The sequence below is a fragment of the Schistocerca nitens genome, chromosome 6 (genome assembly GCF_023898315.1).
Source record: "Schistocerca nitens isolate TAMUIC-IGC-003100 chromosome 6, iqSchNite1.1, whole genome shotgun sequence".
NCBI lineage: Eukaryota > Metazoa > Arthropoda > Insecta > Orthoptera > Acrididae > Schistocerca > Schistocerca nitens.
The window spans coordinates 573778031-573800887 of record NC_064619.1 but is presented as its reverse complement, the minus strand read 5'-3'; the positions used below and the strand labels follow the sequence as shown (position 1 = coordinate 573800887).

Below are 22857 nucleotides of genomic sequence, written 5' to 3'. Positions count from 1 at the left end.
GAGATACGTTCTGTGGGGGCTTGGTAACCAGCTACAATGGGGCGGCCGGGATGATTGGGTTTGTGGATTTTAGGAAGAAGGTAGAAGGTAGGGGTGCGGGTCAGGAGGTTGATGGAGTCAGGTGAAAGGTTTTGCAGGGGGCCTAAGGTTCTGAGGATTCCTTGAAGCTCCGCCTGGACATCAGGAATGGGGTTACCTTGGCAAACTTTGTGTGTGGTGTTGTCTGAAAGCTGACGCAGTCCCTCAGCCACATACTCCCGACGATCAAGTACCACAGTCGTGGAACCCTTGTCCGCTGGAAGAATGACGATGGATCGGTCAGCCTTCAGATCACGGATAGCCTGGGCTTCAGCAGTGGTGATGTTGGGAGTAGGATTAAGGTTTTTTAAGAAGGATTGAGATGCAAGGCTGGAAGTCAGAAATTCCTGGAAGGTTTGGAGAGGGTGATTTTGAGGAAGAGGAGGTGGGTCCCGCTGCGACGGAGGACGGAACTGTTCCAGGGAGGGTTCAATTTGGATAGTGTCTTGGGGAGTTGGATCATTAGGGGTAGGATTAGGATCATTTTTCTTCGTGGCAAAGTGATATTTCCAGCAGAGAGTACGAATGTAGGACAGTAAATCATTGACGAGGGCTGTTTGGTTGAATCTGGGAGTGGGGCTGAAGGTGAGGCCTTTGGATAGGACAGAGGTTTCGGATTGGGAGAGAGGTTTGGAGGAAAGATTAACTACTGAATTAGGGTGTTGTGGTTCCAGGTTGTGTTGATTGGAATTTTGAGGTTTTGAAGGGAGTGGAGCTGGAAGTGGGAGATTGAGTAGATGGGAGAGACTGGGTTTGTGTGCAATGAGAGGAGGTTGAGGTTTGCTGGAAAGGTTGTGAAGGGTGAGTGAGTTGCCTTTCCGGAGGTGGGAAACCAGGAGATTGGATAGTTTTTTGAGGTGGAGGGTGGCATGCTGTTCTAATTTACGGTTGGCCTGTAGGAGGATGCTCTGAACAGCCGGTGTGGATGTGGGAGAAGAAAGATTAAGGACTTTTATTAAGGATAGGAGTTGACGGGTGTGTTCATTGGCTGAGTTGATGTGTAGGTGAAGGATTAGGTGGGTGAAGGCAATGGATTGTTCATTTTGGAACTGGTATAGGGACTGATGGAAAGAAGGGTTGCAGCCAGAGATGGGAACTTTAAGTGTGAGGCCTTTGGGGGTAATGCCAAATGTCAGACAAGCCTGAGAAAATAGAATATGGGAGCGTAATCTGGCTAGGGAGAAGGCATGTTTGCGGAGGGAATGTAAATAAAACTTAATGGGGTCGTTGTGGGGGTGTTGTGAGGGTGACATGGTATTAGAAGGTGGAAAGTGTAAAATGAGGCTGAAATGAAAATGAAAATAAAAATACATGGGGAGAGATAAAGGTTAACTGGAAAGTAACTGGAGATCTGGTGTGAAAAAAGGCGAGAAGGTGTTGGTTACAGCTGGGCTATGTTGGACTTGGGTTGGTAGACAACGATGTGCACAAAGGTTAGGTGGTTGTGTTGCCGCCAAAACACGTTTAAGGACGGAGAAATTCGGGAAAATTTCGAAAAAACTGCGTGTAATATATTAAAAGGAGTGGTTTTGTGGTGGCAGATTATGAAAATGAGGCTAACAATTGTCTGACGAAGAAATAATGATGTTAAAACCTGTGGGAAGCGGATAAAAATTATCAGTGATGTGCGAAAAACGGAAATGGAAATAAAGCGAAAGTTATTAGAACTAGCCGAAATGGTTGTTTAAAAGGTGAAAGGAACTGTTTGTGAACTAGAAATGGTGGATTTTATAGCGGCGGTAGTGTTGAAAGCGGCAAAAAAAATTTTTTTTTTGTTATGGTTTGGAAGTGGGTTACGTATTATTGAGTATATATAGGCGGGATAAAATTGTATAGCAGATTACGGTAAAAAGGAGAAGGTGAATACAAAGTGAAACTACTGGCAAAAACAGAAAGAGAAAATAAGATGACAGAAAAGATTTCGAAATGCAACAGTGACAATAACAAACGTGATTGTTGGGTTCAAATTACTGATATCAATATAATGGAGGGAAACATTCCACGTGGGAAAAATATATCTAAAAACAAAGATGATGTGACTTACCGAACGAAAGCGCTGGCAGGTCGATAGACACACAAACAAACACAAACACACACACAAAATTCAAGCTTTCGCAACAAACTGTTGCCTCATCAGGAAAGAGGGAAGGAGAGGGAAAGACAAAAGGATGTGGGTTTTAAGGGAGAGGGTAAGGAGTCATTCCAATCCCGGGAGCGGAAAGACTTACCTTAGGGGGAAAAAGGGACGGGTATACACTCGCACACACACACACATATCCATCCACACATGCCTGCAGTAGAAGAAATTTGGTTCACAGTATTGAAGATGAAGAAGTGTTCATAGCATTTTAGAGCCCATGTTTATGAAACTTTTTTGCTTTGAATGATGGTTTCTGTCATATCCCTGAAAACACACACACACACACACTACAGATTCCATGGACATGGTAGAGAGCCACGCAGTTTTAAGGCGCCATGTCGGATTGCGTGGCACTTCCTGCTGGAGGTTCAAGTCCTCACTCAGGGATGGTTGTGTGTGTCATTCGTAGTGTTAGTTAGTTTAAGTAGTGTGTAAGTCCAGGGACTGATGACCTCAGCAATTTGGTCCCTTGGGAATTCACATACATTTTAACCTTTTTTCATGGCGAGGCTAGTTATTGATTATCAAGTTGTCGGGGCCAATGGAGGTGGGAAGGGGTAGGGATTGATTCACAAATAGTGCAGGGCAATGGAATAGTACGAGGAAGATCTTTCAACAGATGGCTCAGTGGCTGCACAACAAGATGAAAGGAATTCTGAGGGCAAAGCATCTAAGGAAGATAGATAGAGTGATTTTTTTGTGAGTTGGGGGTGGAGATGATGAAGTAGAAATAGAGGTGAGGTAGAGGAGTAGGAGAAGAGAGAATAAGTGAATGCCCACAATGGGAGCGGGGGAGGGGGGGGGGAGGCTGTAGTTGGAAGAAGAGTGGTGAGAGAAGGCAGTACATGGTCTGGATTGGGAAGGAATGGTGTGGACAGTAGAGAGAAGGGGAAAGGTAAGGTGAGGCAGTGGAAAACAGTTTAGGTGAGGGGGGATTGTGAGAGAGCAGGATTTGCTGGAGAGGCTGTTCCCACACAGTGAAGCAGATGTTGAAGTCATTTGTGTTCTTATGTGCACCATGTTAGGCAACTGGATTGTCAAATTTGTCAGGGTGTATACGACCCGGGAGATCCTGGAAAAACCCGGGACTTTTTTCATCCGGGAAAAACCCGGGACTTTTTTCATCCGGGAAAAACCCGGGAATTTTCTAGAATTCCGGGATTTTTCATTGTTTTAGATTTTAGTTAAAGTTTTGTAGGTTTGACATGTAAGATCTGATACGCTGACAAAGAACTTTAGTCCACTACTGCTGAATAATACTGCAGCAATGAAACATAAATCAGAGTATAACACCAAAATAAAAGTTTAGTTGCATAGAAAATGGGTAATTTACACAATGCACAGACCAAAGCGCCGACACCGAAAAGTGTCAAAGGCTTTAGGTCGAAGATTATGCAGTACGTCCGTAACAACTAACGTGCATTCGATGTGTGTGACGTCACAATTGTTTACATTTCTAACAGATCAACAGAAAATATTACGAATAGTGGCTTGAGATGCGTTACTTTCAAAGTAAATTTCCACGCAAGATGATTTATGTTACGTGTGAGAATGTGCAGGGAATTTCTTAAATCACAGGGCGTTATAACTCTCATTCAAAATGTAACACTTTGAGGATCTGCCATTTGAAAAATGTCTGGTCCAGAAGATAAGTCATTTATGCCACTATTTAAAATTTTACCGGCACATTTGTATTTGATATGACTTAACGTGTAACAAACGCTAAAACAAGACAGCTTCAAGTTAGTTTTCATATTTAATGTTGTTCTTTCATAGATAAAAAATTATGCAATCGATGGCAAAAAGTGTAATTGACCTTCAAAAAAATGTGCGTAATGTGTTACTGAGCAATGTCACAAATCTCTTCATGCCAGAAGACTTCGACTTTTCTACGCAACTGATAATCATTTTGGCACGATTTTAATTGCCAAATTAGAGCCTGTCAGTAGGCCTACAGACTTCCTATCATTGTAGGACTAATAACAGTGGATGCCAATAGACAATGCAATTCTCGTTTGTACATACACATCTACTTACGATTTAACCGGTGTAGAAACGCACTTTGCTGAGTTGAGCGAGCTCGGCCTATCTTCGTAACGTATGCGCCGTGGCCTGTCTTTCTCGCAGGCCTCGTGCTCTGAATAACTGCCGTCATTCGCTAGCGAGATCACGTGACATGAGCTATGACTGGCTGACAAAAGTGCATCACTCAACGCAATCTCTATTTTAGAGTTTCGGAAGCTACCGTGTTGTAATTTGTGGTATTTGTGTATATACTTTCGCAATACGAAAATAAACTCTGTGCACATTGTCTCGCATCAAACAAATTTCCAAACCCATTGTTTTTCCTGGATTTCGTTTCCTAAAGTGCTGGGATATCCTCCGCCGGTATAAGACCTTTACGATTCAAAGGACTGATAGGTTTTACAGCTCCGAGGGAAAGTATACTGTTACTTAACACGGATGTATGTTCACCCGCTTTATACATAATTTCATCCGGGAGAAATTGTGTTTTTAACCGTGAAATCCGGGAATTTTTTTTTGCTTGTCCACGTAGACACCCTGTTTGTGGTTCACCACTTTTTGGCTGTGTCCAGTCATGCAAGTAAACAATTGGTTGGTTGTCATGTCCACAAAGAATGCTGTACAGTAATTGCGGCATAGTTGATACATAACATGGCTGCTTTCACCTGTGGCCTGCCTTATACTGGCCAGGAAATACCTGTCACTGGATTGCAATGAAAGGTAATGGGTTGGCATGTGGAACATGTCTTGCACCTGATCTGATCACAAGTGAATGACCCATGGGTTGGATGATTGGCAGCAGGATTGAAATAGGAACAGTCAAGGATATCCTGCAGGTTGGGTGAGTGGGCAAAAGTACTTAGAGAGGTGTGGGTAGGATATCCCTCATCTAGGGGCACGATGGGAGCTAGTCAAAGCCCTGGTGATGGATGTTTGCTTTCTCCTGTTGATGCATCCACGGGTGGCGAGGCTGCCGGGAAGAGACTCTTTGACATCGAACAAGCTACAGCTGTCAAAGTGGATTTACTGTTGGCTAATGCACCTGATATGGACAGTTGTATTTATGAAACTATCTAAGAGTGGATATTGACATTGAGGAAGATGGTTCATTGAGATAATGTGAAGTGGGTTTGTGAGTGGGTGTTGAGGGATCTTTTCTATGAGTCCAGATCATGAAAATGTCATCAATGAATAGGAACCAGACAAAGAATTAGGTGTTTACTGGATAGGAAGGATTCCTCCAGGTGGCCAATAAATAAGTTGGCATAGAATTGTGCCACGTGAGTACCCATGTCAGTACAACATTTTTGTTTGTATTTCCTTTTGAGAGTGAAATAACTGTGGGTCAGGATGTGGTTGCCAAGGAGGATTAAGAAAGTAGTGGTGGGTTTGGTATCAGGGAAAGGTAGTGTTCCATGGCCACAAGGTCATGGGTGTAGAAGGTGTTGGTATTTAAGGATGTCACATATATAGCGACCAACAAGGAGACTGATGATGAAGGGACAGGAACTATGGACAGGCGGTGAAGGAAGTGAGCATTGTCTTGGATATAGGGTGGGATGTTATGGATAACAGTTTGAAGGTGTTGGCCAACAGGTGTGAAGATTTGTTGTCTGAGGGCGTTGCACTCAGCTGCAGTAGGACAACAAGCAGAGAGATTTGTGGGTTTGGGGGAGTAGATAAAAGGTTAGGAGTACGGGGGGGAGGGGGGGGGGGGGCAAGAGGAGGAAGATGGGTTCGGGGTCAAGTTTTGGGATGGACATAAGGCCTTATGTTGGACTTGTGGGTTGGGAACTTGGTTGTAAAGTTTGTATGCAGAGGTGTCAGAAAGTTGGCAGTTACCTCAACCGTATAGTCACTATGATTCAAGACCACTGTGTGGTTCTTTGTCCACAGAAAGGACAATAAGATCTGTATTGGTTTTCAGCTTACATATAGCTGTGAGTTTCATAGGAGTGACGGAGTCACAGGAGAGAGATGTAGGAAAAGAAGGTGAGGTGAGGTTAGAATTGAGGAATCCCTGAAAGGTTACCAGGGGATGACAGTGGATTATGAATGGAGGGAAATTGGAACCGTTTTAAATGAGATTATATCTGGGCTTTTGGTTGTCTTGTATCAGTGGGGTGCGTGGTGAAGAAGTGTTTCCCATGCAGAGGACGAGTAAAGGAGAGAAGGTCCTTTATAAGCCCAGCAATTCCTTCCACAGCCCAGTTGCAACCATTTCCCTGCACTAAAAGGCAGGGACATGTATGAAAGTAGCCATGTTACACATATCAGCTGAGCTCCAATTACTTTACAGGATTCTATGTGTGCAAGGCAGGTAACAAACTGTCTATTAGCATGAATGGCCATGGCCAGACTGTGCCAACTTGATCACACAGCTGCTGAATTGCTGCACATCACAACTCAAGTGATATTAACTTCTACTTCACTGTGCAGGCCATTCCCTGTCTCCTTCTGTTCAATAGCTGAAATCTAGATTTGGATTAAAAATACAGATTGGGCTGATGGATTGCTGAATTCCTTTTCCTTTTTTCAAATTTACTAGTCACTGTGCACAATGCTTCCAATGGAATCAAACATGGTTATAAGTTAGAGACAAATTATGCTTTGTAAAGTATTCCAAGTCAGCTAAGTATGAGAAAGAAATACCAACAGATTTCATTAGAACATGTTTACCTGCATCACCTTCTCATCCTCATTCCCATCCCCATCCCCATCCACATCCCCATCCTTAGGGATAGATCGGTATCTTAATACCAGACAACTTTTATCCAGAAAATGAGTCAAGTATATACCAAATTTTGTTGACATTGCTGCTGATGTCCCTGAGTCATGCTTTTATGTTAGGTCTCTTCATTCCCACCCCCATCCCCACCTTCAGTCATGGGAATCGTTTGTGGTCTTACTGTCACAGCAGTCCTTTTCAAGATCGCAAGTGATATGTGTGCAATATTTGGTAGAAGTTGCTTCATGTGTGTCAGAGATGGCCTGACATGTCACCGTCTTTGCCAGCCACCCCGCAACACCATCAAATAACGCGCGCGCGCGCGCACACACACACACACACACACACACACACACACACACACACACACGTGCCAAATAATAAGGAAAAATTTAAAACACTCACACACCAAATAATAAGGAAAATTTAAAACTCTCCCATAATCTACCTTTCCCTTTCTATTTTTCTTTCCCTTCTTCCACCTGCTTTATTACACTCCGTCCCTTTTCCAGCTGCCTCCTCATACCCTGTACCTCTTCCATCTGACTCCTCATACCCTGTACCTCTTCCATCTGACTCCTCATACCCTGTACCTCTTCCATCTGACTCCTCACATTTGGTACCTCTTCCCCTGCCACCCCACACCCACTCTCACTTCCACATGCCTCCTCACATCTTTTCCTTCTTCCTCTTCACACCCTCTTCCTTTTCCACGTGACAACTACCCCATTTCATCTTCCGCTTGTCTCCTACGCTTTACCCTCCTCCCCCTTCTCTCTTGTTCATCTCCTCCTCACCCTCACTTATGTCACACCATTACCACCCCCACCTTGGGAAGTAGGGGGTTGACACAGCCACAGTGTCCCTTTCCAAACAATAAGTATTAAGTGTAAGAATTTTGACTGAAGTTGAATCAGTGATATAGGAAGAGATGTGGAACACGCATCTATACATACATCCATGTTTAAAATGTATGTAGAGGAGTAATGAAACAGTAACGGGTACCTCTGCATATTTTTGCATGTTACTTTATTTACTTTTAGAATTCAGCTGTCATTCCCTGGACCAATCAACCCTCTGCATGTCTTCATCCATCTTGCTACAGTCATCTGGCATTTCAATGTTTATATAGATAGTAGCCACATGGAGCTTCCTACATTATCCACTAGATCAGGGCTCCACAACCTTTTTTACCTACCACTCACTCACTTTGTGTCTTTCTTAGTTGTAAAATTTATGTAAAGTGTAGGAGGCAAGTGGAAGATGGAGTGGGGTAGTGGGCAGGTGGAAAAGAAAGAGGGTGTGAGGAGTGAGAGGGACAAGGTGTGCAGAGGCAGGTGGAAGTAAGAGGGGGTGTGGGGAGGCAGGGGAAGAGGTACAGTGTGTGAAGAGTCAGATGGAAGAGCTACAAGGTGGGAGGAGGCAGGTGGAAAAGGGAAAGAGTGTAATGAAGCAGGTGGAAGAAGGGAGAGAGAAATAGAAGAGAAAAGGTAGGTTGGGGGGGAGTTTTAAATTTTCTGACCACCCACAAATTCCACAATGACAGTGCCTTATAAAGTAGGGAAGTAACTTTACTTTAAAAAATTCATAAAGCAGAATTACAGCAAGTAAAAGCATATAATAATAATAATAATAATAATAATAATAATTGATTACTAAATTATCAATGTCAAAATTTTATGGAAAACTAATAAAAATGTTTTTTTAAAATTCCTACTGCATACTACTGATAGCAAAAGCTGGAACACTCACTACCGTATTTACTTGAATCTAAGCTTTTTTGTAATCCAAAAAACCACCTGCGGCTTAGAATCAAGTGCAAAGTAAGCGTAAGTTCTGAAAAATGTTGGTAGGTGCCGCCACAACCAACTTCTGCCGTCGACTATATGTAGCACTACACAGGCATGCTTTGCAGGCACAAAGATAAATACTGCCGCCAAAACCTCTGCGTCAGTAAACAAAATTAAAACAAAAAGGTGGAAGACTAGCTTTTTTTCTCCGCCTCGAGTTTCGACCACTGCATTTCCATACATTATCCAACGAAGTAAATACAAATACTGTATTGTTCATCTTCGAATGTCGCAGCATTTCAATGTACTACAAAAATCCGACTAGCAAGACTGTTTGGGATGTTTATCAATATGGCCAACTCGACGTTCTGAATTTTTTCTACCTGTGAGAAGAGATGGTTGCTAATACAAACTGTGAATCACATGCAGTATTCTCTTCACCATAAGTATAATACGAATATAAACATTTTGCCATGTATTCTTTCGTGTTTGCTGCTATCTCATTTAAATCCTGTCTGTCTAATAAACTATGAAACTAGAGTGAGACAACAGCAAACGTGGAAGAATATACATATCATGTCATGCTTATATTCGTATTATTCTTATGCCTAATAGTGATACAGTCAGAAATGAAGCACGGCAATTGACTAGATTTTTAAATCTAAGATGACTCTAATTTCTGTGCAGAATGTAATGTACTAAAGAGGTGTCTGCTAAGATTTTCAAACGGAGAAAAATTTTCGCTAAACTCTCGTTCAGAACATCTTCTAACATACGCAGTCCATTATTTGGTTCTTGTTGATCATTATCAAAGAAAGCAGCAGTGTAAGTAACAACAAATAGCAGTCTCTTGCAATTGTTTCGCTTATGAGACAATTCCTCCTTTGTGTGTGTGTGTGTGTGTGTGTGTGTGTGTGTGTGTGTGTGTGTGTGTGTGTGTGTGTGTGTAAGCGGCGGTAGCGTGCACAAAAGCAAGCCGAGCGGCGACAGGCCGTAAACACTCATTATCAGAATGCGACAAATAATGCATGACACAGTACAGTAATGCATTTTCAGCATAGAGTGACGTAAACACCTATAACAAAGAGAATGGCACTTATTGGATCAAAGAAAAATAATCAGTCAATTCAAACCAGACGAATCACATGAAAAAGGAAGGGTACCCGAATAAATACAGACGGAGCGCTAAACGCATAGCAATGGCTACCTCGTAAAGCTTAACTGCTAAGCTTACGACTCGAACCAAACTACTGTAGCTGTATCGTCATTCATTCGACCTAAATTGTGTCTCATATTACAATGGACAAACTTTGTTTCAATTTGGAGGTGCGGCCAAAAACTTTTCTCTCCCCTTGAATTTCGAGTCTCAAATTTCAGGTGCGGCTTAGATTAGGGAAATTTTCTTTTTCCTTGATTTCGAGTCTCATTTTTCAGGTGCGGCTTAGATTCGAGTGGGGCTTAGATTCGAGTAAATACGGTAGTGGGTGGTAAGGACCAGATTGACTGCCACTGCAGTTTACCTCATGTACACCTGTATGGGATAACATATCTTGTTTGAAAACTCATAATTCTGGAGACTTAACTTATATTTTTCTGCCACAAGTGTTTCACTTCTGCAGATATCAAGTATTATCATTCTCCTGAAATATAGGTAGTGAAGTATGAAATGGTATACTTAAAGTTTTATAACAGCTGTAATGAGAATATTATAAGCAATTGTAAATATATTTTACTGAATTCGTGATGGTTTAAAATACATAGGATAGAAATATATCTGAGGACAAAAAAGTGCTGCGATTTATTTGGCAACACTTTAGATATACCTTGGAAGTCACAGTATAGTAATATTCTTTGATTCGTATTGTAATGCGAAGACATAGAATAGCTGCAGATTTTCAGCATTTGGATTTTTTTCTAATATGGTCTTCTTTTTATTTATTTCAGTTGTCAGAAATGAAATAATACAAGTTACAACTACATAGGTATTAATTGATCACAAATATTGCATCTTTTGTTGCAGGAAATCTGTTGCATCTTCTGAAAGCACATTGCTCATCCACACCCTCAGAAAAACCTCCATCCTCTGCAGTTGTTAACACTTCATTTAAAGCTGCAAGGTTTTTGCAACCAAATTATCTTGTACCAGAACCACAAAATGAAGTTGTACTAGCAAAGAAGGAACTGTTTCAGAGGTGGCTCAATGTAATGTTTGTGATTTTGCCAGACTTCTTGATAAACTTTGTGAGGTAAGTACATCTTTAAGACTTTCCTCATTAACTAAGTATTTATATAGCTGACTGGCAGTACAACAAAATTTCATGACACACAACAAAAAATAGTCATTTTATATTCATAAGTGAATATAATATCAAGTAATGACTATCATTCTCGCAAGACAGTTTTTCCAAATATTGTATATCAAATCGTCTTGCAAAAGTGTGGTAACAAGTATGGTCATGTTGAAGACATTATTTGACTTTTATACACATGTAAGTCATCTCACAGTATTATGTAAAGGATAGATTGCTAGTCACCGTGTAGAGGAGATGTTGAGTTGCGGACAGGCACAACAAAGAGCTTTCGTCCAAAAGACCTCCTCCTAAAGTAGACAGCACTCCCACATTCATGCAAGCACAACTCACACATGCATGAAATATATTAATTTCCTTTGACTAGAGTTGTAAAATGATTCTGCAGTTCGTAACATAAAACAGATTACTCTTAAAATGCATAGATCCTGCCTAAAGTCACATTTGAGTGTTGTAAAATTAATTGTGACTGACCATCTGCGTGTTTTGTGGGGATACATTGCCCTCGTATTATCAACCAAACATTGGAATAAGTATCTTCAGTGTGCATCAAACTGGGGTACTCAAAAAGTTTCAAAGGTGTAAGAAGTCAGTGTATTTTGAGAATGGTATAAAATTTGGTTTTACACTTTTTGACTGACTAGATGCACTAGGACATGTCGACACAAAAGATTTTCTTCTTGCCATTAGAAGCCAGTCCTGTCATGAGATTAGGAGAGATATAATGGTAATTTTAAACTGTGATCCAGCTTATTATGATTGTGAATTGGGTAACACAGTAATCTCTCAGCTTCACATATGCTCTACATTGTTACCAAATAGGAAAGTGTTTGAGGGAGCTCAGCCAACATTAGCTGCCTTAATTTTTTGTAAACCCAAAGTTACCAAACTGGGGACTGCTTGGCAACACTAATTAGTTGTTTCATAAGTTATGTATGGGCTTCAACAATCAGTTGTTAGTCAAAATGGTGAGTGATATGCTAGAATGTAAATGTTGTCTTAGCGGTAGCTCGGAATTACAAGGAAGGTGTAATCAAACTTGTATACATAAAAATATAAGTGCAGTTGTCCTTGCTGTAAAACATGCCCCTTGTGCCCACCCACCACCATCTACTCCAGCCCCACCATGAATGTTTCCTACACCACATGAGTTATATGGATCCACTCACCAGATAATAGTTTATCTAAATTCCAGTGAACAGAAGTTGCAGTCCACCACATTCTTGTTTCCACAACCTCCTGGGTTTAATCCACTTTTACATATGGTCCCCTCTCTTTTTTTATTATACTTCAACTATTTTTTTTATTGCAGTAGTCATCTGTCTTCTCCCTCGTAGCTGCTTGCTCTATCCATATCATCTGCCGATTGAAGCTGCCACAAAGCTTACTGATGTATCATCTCTTACATGCTCTTTCTGACCCCTCCCCCTTCATCTTTATTTACCATCATGCACACTACAGGTGGATCCTCCCCTCATCCTGGTGTCTGAGTAACCTGCCTTTCTTTGTTAAATTTTCCCAACTCAATCCCCTCCCCCATTATAAGTTGTGTAACTTTCAGTTTTTGTGTATCTATCGGCAGTACTACACATTTTGCCTCCTGAAGATAAATAATGGTGTGAGATTCTGCCTAATAGTTTATTTATTTTGTTAAAGGTAAAAAGTAAATTCTAGCTTTGTCATACTTACTCTGTTTAACGGCTTTTTGGTTGAACAGACAATGTGTTTCATGAGTCTCAATGAATCAAAATTGAATATTCAGTTTCACCAACAGAAACTCTTTCAGTACTGTAGGTTGTACCAACTACTCACCAACATAGAGTACATCCCCAGCTATCGTCCTAAGTGGTGACAAAACTAAACAGAGTAACTGTGTTTAGTGGTGATCTGCATACCTCATCCAATGTTTCTGCAATCCACATCACTTCAGGCATTAGTCGATAACAGGTTGCGCATAATTTCTCATAGCGACATGTCTAATCACAATTTACATCAAGTATGAAGCACAGTGATTTACTAGAACTGAAACCTTTAGGTTTATATAACCAAAATTTAAAGGATTCCTTTAATACTCACATGAATTACCTCACACTTTCTGTTATTTAGAGTCAGTTGCCACTTTTCACTAAATCATTTTGCAATTTGTTTTGATGTTCTGATGACTTTACAGAACTGTAAATGACAGCATTATCTGCAAACAATTTAAGAGGGCTACTCAGATTGTATCCTGAATCGTTTATATAGATTAAGAACAGCAGAGGGCTCATAACACTTCCTTGGGAACACCAGATATCATTTCTGTTTTACTTGATCCTCTCCATCAATGACTATGAATACTTTGAGTGGAAATCATGAATCCAATTGCACAACAGTGACTATACTCCATAGGCGTGCAATTTGATTAGAAGTCATGTGAAGAACGATGTCAAAAGCCTTCTAAAATCTAGAAATATGGACTCAATGTGAGACACCTTGTTTATAACACTCATGACTTCGTGTGATTTAAGAACTAATTGTGTTACGCAACAGTGATATTTTCTGAATCTTTCTTCAAGGTAATTCATAACATTGGGTCACAGTATATGTTCCAAAATCCTACTGCAGATTGGTGTCAGGAATATGTACTGTGACAAGAATCTGGCAAGATTGGGAATATCTGACCGGCCTTGAGTTGTCAGCAACAGATCACTGAGTGCGAACGGAAAACACAACATAGCGATGTGGAAAAACAGCAGTGGTGTGTTATGGCTAGTGATATAAGGGCGAAATATAGAGCTGTTGCATCCATTCCGGAAGAGTGGAGCATGGCATGAATAGCACTTCCAGCAGTTTGTAGTCCGTAATTAAAATGAATTTAGTCTTGAGCTTGTAGAAATGGAACTTCTCAGTTGCAAAAACATTCAGCAAAGCTTCATTCTCTATCTGCAAGTAGGTATTTTGAACAGGTGTCAACGTCTTTGATGCATAGGCAATTGGTTGCTCAGAACCATCATCATTGCTATGTGCCAGCACTACACCAATGCCATATGGAGAGGCATCCGTGGCCAAAACAAATGGATGCGATGGGGAAGAAAAATTAGCTTTCTAAATCACCAGGCCAGGGCACCAGATTCCTGCCCACGAAATAGGTATGTATGGCCAGAAAAGTCCTGAGCAATGCTTTGGAAGGCAAACTGGGGTTATGATTGGTGTACTGGCTCTTAAACCTGCTGGCTGGTGTTAGGAACCGGTTACATCTGGCAACATGCTGCGGGGCGGCAGTGTAGCTGGTGTCGGTTGAGGTTGCAGAGGCTACATGGAGACCTCCACCTCCGAGCCCCATAGCCATGGAAACCGACATTGATGTTCTGGAGCAAACTGGAGCAAAAGTTACAGCTGTGCAGTTGTGGGACGAGCACAGGAGGGCTTTCCAGGTCAGGATGGACCACTGGTGGCAGTTGGTTGATGCAGACAAAGTTGGTTGGTATGGAGGTGCTCCAGCCTCTTTGAAGTGTCAACCATCATAAGGCACCATTGATGGTTGGTAACCGCTGTAGTTGGCATCCTTGTGTCTTTTGTCCTGTACAAGTGTCCCCACACTGCGTAGCTCGGTGGATATTGCCTGGTGTGCTGGGTCTGGTGTTTCCGGAGCTATGGGGCCAAGAGATGGAGGAGATGTCACGGTTGCCATCCATGAAGGAGCTCCACTGGGCTGCCGTCATGGATGGCAGTGGTCTGGTATGCGCTCAGGAACATTGTGAGTGCTGCTGTGGTGGTGATTCCCACTGCAATGTTTTATGCTTAAATGTCTGCACCGAATGCGCTGCTTCCCCATTTGAGGGTGTGTGAAACTGTAGACTAAATAATTGTTTGAGTCACAGAATTGTTGCTGTGAATTGGGGTTCACTGTCAGATAGGATGGTTCGAGGAAGTCCTTTGATAGTGAGAACCTAGACAAGTGCATTAATTGTGGCATCTGTTATGGTGAAGTCATGCTGTCCACATATGTGAGAGTAAGTGTCCATGACAGTGAGCCACATATACGTCAGGAAGAGATGCACAAAGTTGAAATGAATGGAGTCACACAAGGGGATGAAAGATTTGGGTGGTGTGAGTGACCTGATGATGTGTACAAGTAAAACAAAGGCACACCATGGCTCTATGCCCTTATTTAAACCTGGTCAGTAAGTGCAGGAAGACATTGGTGATGACTGACAGACAATTGGGAAGACGAGTCCAGGCCTGTAGCTCCAAATTGGTGGTCTTTGAAAAGCATATGAGCCACCAGTGGAGCACATAGCACATAACTCACCAGAAGACTATGTAATGGGAAAGCCATCCAAAGTGTGTCAGTGTTCCATGTCTTACCTGCTGGTGAAGGGCAGGATCCAGTTCTGAGCGTAAGCAAGATAGAGTGGAACCCAACTCTGGAGCACAGCCCGAGTAGCGCTGCCAGCGGTTGGGATCCAATTCTGAGGGTAGGCAAGATAGAGCAGCATCCAACGAGCGTGCCATTGTGCTGTGCCCATTCTGGGAGACTGGAGCACGGCCTGAATGACACTACCATCAGTTTGGATCCAATTCTGAGGGTAGGCAAGATAGAGCGGCACCCAACACTGGAGCCGTTGTGGTGTGCCCATTCCGGAAGATTGGAGCACAGCCTGAATAACACTACCATCAGTTTGGATCCAATTCTGAGGGTAGGCAAGGTAGAGTGGCACCTAACACTGCAAGCATTGTGCTGTGTCCATTCCAGAAGACTGAGTACAGCGCAAATGGCATTACCAGCAGATGGGACCCAATTCTGAGGCTAGGCAAGATAGAGTGGCGCCCAACACTGGAGCCATTGTGCTGTGCCCATTCCAGAAGACTGGAGCACAGTGCAAATAGCACTACCAGCAGATAGGATCCAGTTCTGAGGGTAGGCAGGGTAGAGAACCCCCAATGCTGAAGCTGTTGTACTATGGCCGTCTGGAAGACTGGAGCACAGCCTGGATAGCTCTACCAGCAGTTTGAATCAGTTGTGAGGGTAGGAAAGATAAAGCTGCACTCAATGCTGGAGCTGTTGCACTATGCTGAGTAACTCTACCAGTAGTTTGGCTCTGGTTCTGAGGGTAGGCAAGATAGAACAGTCCCAAATGCTGGTGCTGTTGCGCTGTGACCATTCCAGACGACTGAGGCACGGCCAAAATAGTGCTACCAGCAGTTTGTAATCTGTGATTAAAATTAACTTCATCCTGAACATAGACACATGAAACTTTTTAATTGCAAAAACAATCACTGAAACTCTCCTCTCTATCTGTGAGTAGTTGTTTTGTCATACATCCAAGTGAGCATCAGTAATATGTGAGCTACGTGAGACAAAATTCACAATTCTTAAAAAAAAAAAAAAAAAAAAAAAAAAAAAAAAAAAAAAAAAAAAACAAACACCAGATTCTGAGCTGACAGCATCATCCCACAATGAGACAGTTGTCTACGAGATAATTAGTAATGGAATAAATGATTGGCTGGGATCCGAACGAGCAGGGCATTACTGTGGGCTAACACTTGTATTGGGCAACAGAGAGATATAATGAAAGTTTATTTGATTATTATTTAATCAAACAGTGCTTTAACTCATTTAATGGAAGTGTGTTTTATCATTGTTTAATTAAACTGAGATTGAACTGTGATTTTGCTCATACATGTTTACTTTGGTAATGTAAAGATAGCTATTCATTACATGTGTACAAAGTATGCCACACACCCGCTCATGTTATGATAAACCACATGCCTGCTCAATTGTTAACAAGGCCACAGCTGATTCTTGTTCAACAGAGCTAGTGCTCCATCTGTAATTATCAATATGTCAATGTGACTTTATAAAACTTACCCTCTTTCTGATAATTTTCTACTTTTTGAGCTCTGTAACTGTGGTGCTTTCTCATAGCTAATAAAGTAAATCTGCTAACCATTTATTGTTTTAAGAGATTTAATTGCAAACAGTGCTAAAGAGTGTATTTACATTAGATGCATATTAATACTTCAGAGGCTCTTGTTGCCAGGAAAATATGTGTATGATCTGAACTCAGGTATTGACACAGTTTAGCATGGTACAGCATAAGAAATATATTCAAACAAGACAGGATAAAGAACTGGGCATAGTTCATTGCTGTTGTAGTCTGTCACAACATTTTATCAGATTCACGTTAATACCTTGGTGAAGTCTTGAGACTTAATGAAAGACTAGCAGTTCTTTGGTGTCATGTGCAACATCTTTTAGCAATGAAAGACAAGCAAGTTGCACATCACAGATTGAATCAGAGTCCTATCAGCAGAAAGCTGTGGTGTTTTTCACATGAAAAGAACTGTAATATGCACATTATGAACTGGAGTAAAATAAAGTCTTGGCATTTTTTTCCAAGCTCTGTAAACTCGTATGATCACTTAAGTATGAAACTCAGGAAGTTCAGGTAGTATATAAATAATTTAGGAATGAAGGAGACCAGTCACTGAATAGCAGAAGCATTGAGTTGTTGACAGGCACACGCAGAAGAGAAAGAAAACTTGCTCGCTTTCAGAATAAATCCTTTGTCGAGCTACAGTACAAATACATGCACGAAACATGTCGTATGTATTTGTATTCTAGCTCAACAAAGGATTTATTCTGTTTGCCAGCAAGTTTTCTTTCTCATTCTTATGTGCCTGTCAACAGCTCAACACATCTGCTATTTTGTGAGTGGTCTCCTCCACCCCTAAACTGTTTACATTATGAAACTCAGAAAGGATTACTTGAAAATGTATAGCTGTTGGTCACTTTTTTTTTAAATTCACTTATGCCAAAATACTTTTCAGGTTTTCGCCCATCATCAGTTTCCATAATACATATTCATTATTATTCTGTTTATGTTTGCGGAAGTTTCAGTGCTGCAGCTGTGTTTATATCACACACACTTTTAAACACACTTGTTGCATGACATTTGCCATGTGACTAACTTATGCAACTGTTTGTGTGTCATAAATTTCACTTAAAATCAAATTACAATTTTCTTGCATGTTCAGATACAGTTTCCAAAGTCAGTTGTATTCACAAACTTGCAGCATGCTGCAGGTGAAAGTAGGTCTGCAGCTTGTCTTACAATTGAAATAAATGGTTATAGCTCCATCATAAGTTGCATTGAGAATAATCTAATTTTTATTTCTTGATGGTGACTAGTTTTGGACACAGATGCAACTTATAATGGAGCTACAACCATTTATTTCCATTGTATTTCTTTTACTTAATGTTGCTGAACTTGAAACCTGATCCAAGTCCCTGTATAAATGAAAAAATTAACTACAGATTGTGTCATATTCATTACATAACATATGAAGGGCATTTGAAAAGTCCGTACAAAAATAAAAACTACTCACGATTTGGGGTAAACCTTTTTTATTTTTCAACATAGTCTCCTTTTAGACTTATACACTTCGTTCAATGCTGTTCTAATTTGTTGATCCCTTCCGAATAATAGGAATTGTCCAAGTCTGCAAAATAGCTATTAGTTGCTGCAATCACCTCCTCGTTTGAATAAAACCTTTGTACAACCAGCCATTTCTTCAAATTAGGGAACAAATAGTAGTCCTAGGGAGCCAAGTCTGGAGAATAGGGGGGATGTGAAATGAGTTGGAATCCTATTTCCAATAATTTTGTGGCCACAACTGCTGAGGTGTGTGCTGGTGCATTGTGTGATGGTAAAGGACTTTTTTTGCGGTCCAGTCGCTGGCGTTTTTTTTTGCAGCTCGGTTTTCAAACGGTCCAATAACAATGAATGATACGCCCCTGTAATAGTTTTCCCCTTTTCCAGATAGTCCATGAGGATTATCCCTTGCGAATCCCAAAAGACAGTCGCCATAACCTTTCTGGCCGAAGGAATGCTCTTAGCCTTTTTTTGGTGCAGATTCTCCCTTGTTAACCCACTGTTTAGATTGTTTTCTGGTCTCAGGAATATAGTAATGCATCCATGTTTCATCCACAGTGATGAAACGACGCTTAAAGTTCTGCAGATTCTTCCTGAACAGCTGCAAACCATCCTTGAAACACTTCGCACGATTCTGTTTTTGGTCAAGTGTGAGTAATTGTGGAACTCATCTTGTGGATATCTTTCTTATATCCAAATGTTTATGCAAAATATTATGTACCCATTCATTTGAGATGCCCACAGCACTAGCAATCTCAAGCACCTTAACTCTACTGTCATCCATCACCATATCATGGATTTTATCAATGATTTCTGGAATCGTAACCTCCACAGTGTCCAGAACGTTCAGCATCACTTGTGCCCATATGGCCACACCAAAAATTTTGAAACCACTTATAAACTGCTCTAATCGAAGGTGCAGAGTCATTGTAATGTTTATCAAGCTTCTCTTTAGTCTCCTGAGGCGTTTTGCCTTTCATAAAGTAATATTTAATCTCCACACGAAATTCTTTTTTGTCCATTTTTTGACAATCACTCAACTTCCTTGAGTCACACGAATTCCAAACACAAATACATAGACCAATATGGCTGAAACTTGGTGTGTGTTCTTTCCAAAGGTGCAACTAACTAAACATGACCTCGATACGTGCCGGTGGTGCCATCTCTCGGGCTTGGCACGGACTTTTCAAACACCCCCCGTAGTGGGTGTGAAATATAATGACTAGGGCTTGCTTATTTTACAGGCAAACGTTTGCTTATTCAGATTGGTGGAGCAATGGCTTTTAGTAAGCACAAATTGAACATTAGCATCTAGGATGAATGATGTAAAAAAAAGACATATTTTAAATTAAGAAACAGCAAATTTTAAGGCAGACTTTAAATGGTTATTCAACTAGTGGAGCAATTACAGACTGGATAGCACTAACAGAATGATAACTAAATTGTCATAAATAATATACATGTAATATGGCGTGGTTTACATATATGACTGGATGATCTCAAAGCCAGAATATTGATATTTATTTGGAATAATGTAGCAATGGCAATTGGGTCTCACAGAAGTTGGTTGGCTATTCATGTTCTGTTGTCATAAGTATCTTTGGAAAGTGGTAGAAGGACAGTGAAACCACAAGTAGGTGACAAAGCTTTGGACGTCTAGACTTCATCACATGATGAAGTTGGAAACTTCCCCGCTTTATAAAGCATGATAGGTGACAATCTGTGGCAGATCTGATGACTGAGTACAATGTTGGTGCAAATGTTTTGGGCTCCACAGCAGATGACTTGTATGTGATCCCATGTTGACCCAGTGACATCATCAATTACTGGTCCATCATATTTCGGGCTTGCAGCTGGATCACGTTGACATCTTGGCATGATATTTCGGCTAACAAACATGCAGCCATCTTCAGGTGAATACGAGACTGAAGATTACTGGTGCGCGTCGTTCTATATATACCGAAAATTGGCGTGGCGGCGCCTGCGCAGTGGAGAAGGCTAATACCGTGCCCCCTATCTAATTTGGCGCGCTCTGCAGCAGAAGCGGGCCGCACAAGCGTAGTGGTGTACCTACATTTGCACTATCTGTCGTAAAGCGCCTTCGCGCAGCTGAGGCGCGGTAGTCTAAAGTATAAAATCAATTTTCGTCAGCCGTCGCACTAGATGCAGACCAATGTCTCTGTGAAGCGATTAAAGAAATTACAGGATCCCATGCTTTATCCATCTGAAAGCCGCCGTCTCAATTAATAAGATCTTCTGCCAATCGTATCTCCACGGACTCCTTGATAATGGATTCCCAAAAAGATCTAGTTGTCACTAAAATTTTTGTTCCACAGTAATCTATGGAGTGTCCCGTCGAAATACAGTGTTCTGCTATGGCTGATTTGTTGGGCTGTAGTAGACGTGTGTGGCGCTCATGCTCCACGCATCTTTCCCGTACTGTGCGAGTAGTTTGGCCAATGTAGGATTTGCTGCATTGACAAAAGATCTTATAAATACCCGCCTTCCTCAGACCCAGATCGTCCTTCACAGAGCCAAGTAAAGCCGATATTTTTGTAGGTGGTCGGAAGATCACTTTAACACAATGCTTCTTTAAAATCCTTCCTATTTTAGAGGAGAGGTTACCCACATACGGAAGAAACGCCCTGGACCTGACCATCTTTTTGTCTTCTTCTTCTTGTTTCTCTTTACATTTCGTCTTTGTTACAGCTGTGCGGATTTGGTGTGTAGAATATCCATTCTCCCTGAAGACGGATTGCAAATATTCTAATTCTTTAGGAAGGCTGTCCTTATCAGATACCACATGTGCCCGGTGCACCAGAGTACGCAGCAAACCCATGGTTTGTGCAGGGTGGTGGCAGCTTGTCGCCTGCAAATACAGATCTGTGTGTGTGGGCTTCAGGTAGACGGAGTGCCCCAAAGATCCATCGATTCTACGATTGACAAGGACATCCAGAAACGGCAGACATCTATCTTTTTCGACCTCCATGGTAAACTGAATTTTCTTGTGAATGGAATTCAGATGTTTTAAGAATCCTGCCAGTTTTTCTTCTCCATGGGGCCAAACTACAAATGTGTCATCCACGTAACGCCAGAAGACTTTCGGTTTAAATTCAGCCGACTTGAGTGCCTTTTCCTCAAAGTCCTCCATAAAAAGGGTTGCTACCAAAGGGGACAAAGGACTGCCCATGGCAACACCGTCAACTTGTTCAAAATATTCATTATTGAATAAGAAATAAGTTGAGGACAGGCAATGATGAAATAATGCTGTTATGTCGGCTTTGAACCTTCTGCTAATGAGTGCCAGTGAATCCATCAGTGGAACCTTAGTAAATAAAGAGACGACATCAAAACTCACTAATAAGTCAGAATTGTGGAGTTGGAGCGACTTCAGTCTACTAATAAAATCGGCGGAATTACGAATGTGATGTGGACACTTGCCCACATAAGGTCTCAGTAACGAAGACAGATGTTGTGCTAAGTCATAGGTTGGCGCACCGATATTACTGACAATAGGGCGTAATGGCAGTCCCTCTTTATGAATTTTCGGAAGACCATAAGGCCTCGGTGGAACAGAGCTATGCGGTTTCAGTCTTTTAATGACTTCAGGTGGAAGCGTAGAAGAGTTTAACAAAACTGTCGTTTTTCTTTCTACTCTGCTCGTCGGACCCTTATCGATCTTCCGATATGTGGATTCACCAAGGAGGCTATAAATCTTCTCGTTGTAGATGTTTCGTGGCAAAACTACCGTCGCATTGCCCTTGTCCGCTCGGAGAACCACAGTGTGGGGATCTTCACGTAGTTTGCGAAGTGCGGCCCTTTCGCTGGAAGAAATGTTGTTCTTCAGAGGAGTCGCTTTCTTAAGTGCACGGCATGTTTCACGCCTGATTTCTCCAGCTGCGTCGCTGGGAAGGGGTCTTACAGCTTCTTCAATAGCACTTATGAAATCCGCGAAAGGTGGAGTCTTAGGTGTAGGAGCGAAGTTAAGTCCTTTTCCGAGTACAGACAGCATCGCATTGTCAAAACTCTATCCGTCAAATTAACCACGGAGCGTCGAAAAGTGCCTTCTTGCGGTGATGCTGTCGATAGACGTGCAGACTTCGATGACTGCCTAGAAGATGACTTGTTGTGAGCCCAGTCCGCTTTGGCCCAAGTGACTCCGTCAACCCACTCCCAGGTGAAAGAAGGAAGACTGGATGCTATTTCCAAATGAAGGTGATACAGTTGTCTTGAAATAAGATCCAGTTCACGGTGAGTGAAGCAAATCCTCTCCTTTACTAGAGCCAGGCTAGATCTTTTTGGGAATCCATTATCAAGGAGTCCGTGGAGATATGATTGGCAGAAGATCTTATTAATTGAGACGGCGGCT

At 41.6% G+C, this 22857-nt stretch overlaps 1 protein-coding gene across 1 annotated transcript in view; it reads left to right on the top strand.

Annotated features, from left to right (window-relative positions):
- The window catches only part of LOC126262851 (speckle targeted PIP5K1A-regulated poly(A) polymerase-like), a 193104-nt gene that overhangs the window by 132792 nt on the left and 37455 nt on the right, over positions 1-22857 (top strand). The window contains exon 10 of the mRNA XM_049959719.1: positions 10782-11007. Coding sequence (XP_049815676.1) covers positions 10782-11007 — 226 coding nt within the window. The remainder of the gene's footprint in view (positions 1-10781; positions 11008-22857) is intronic.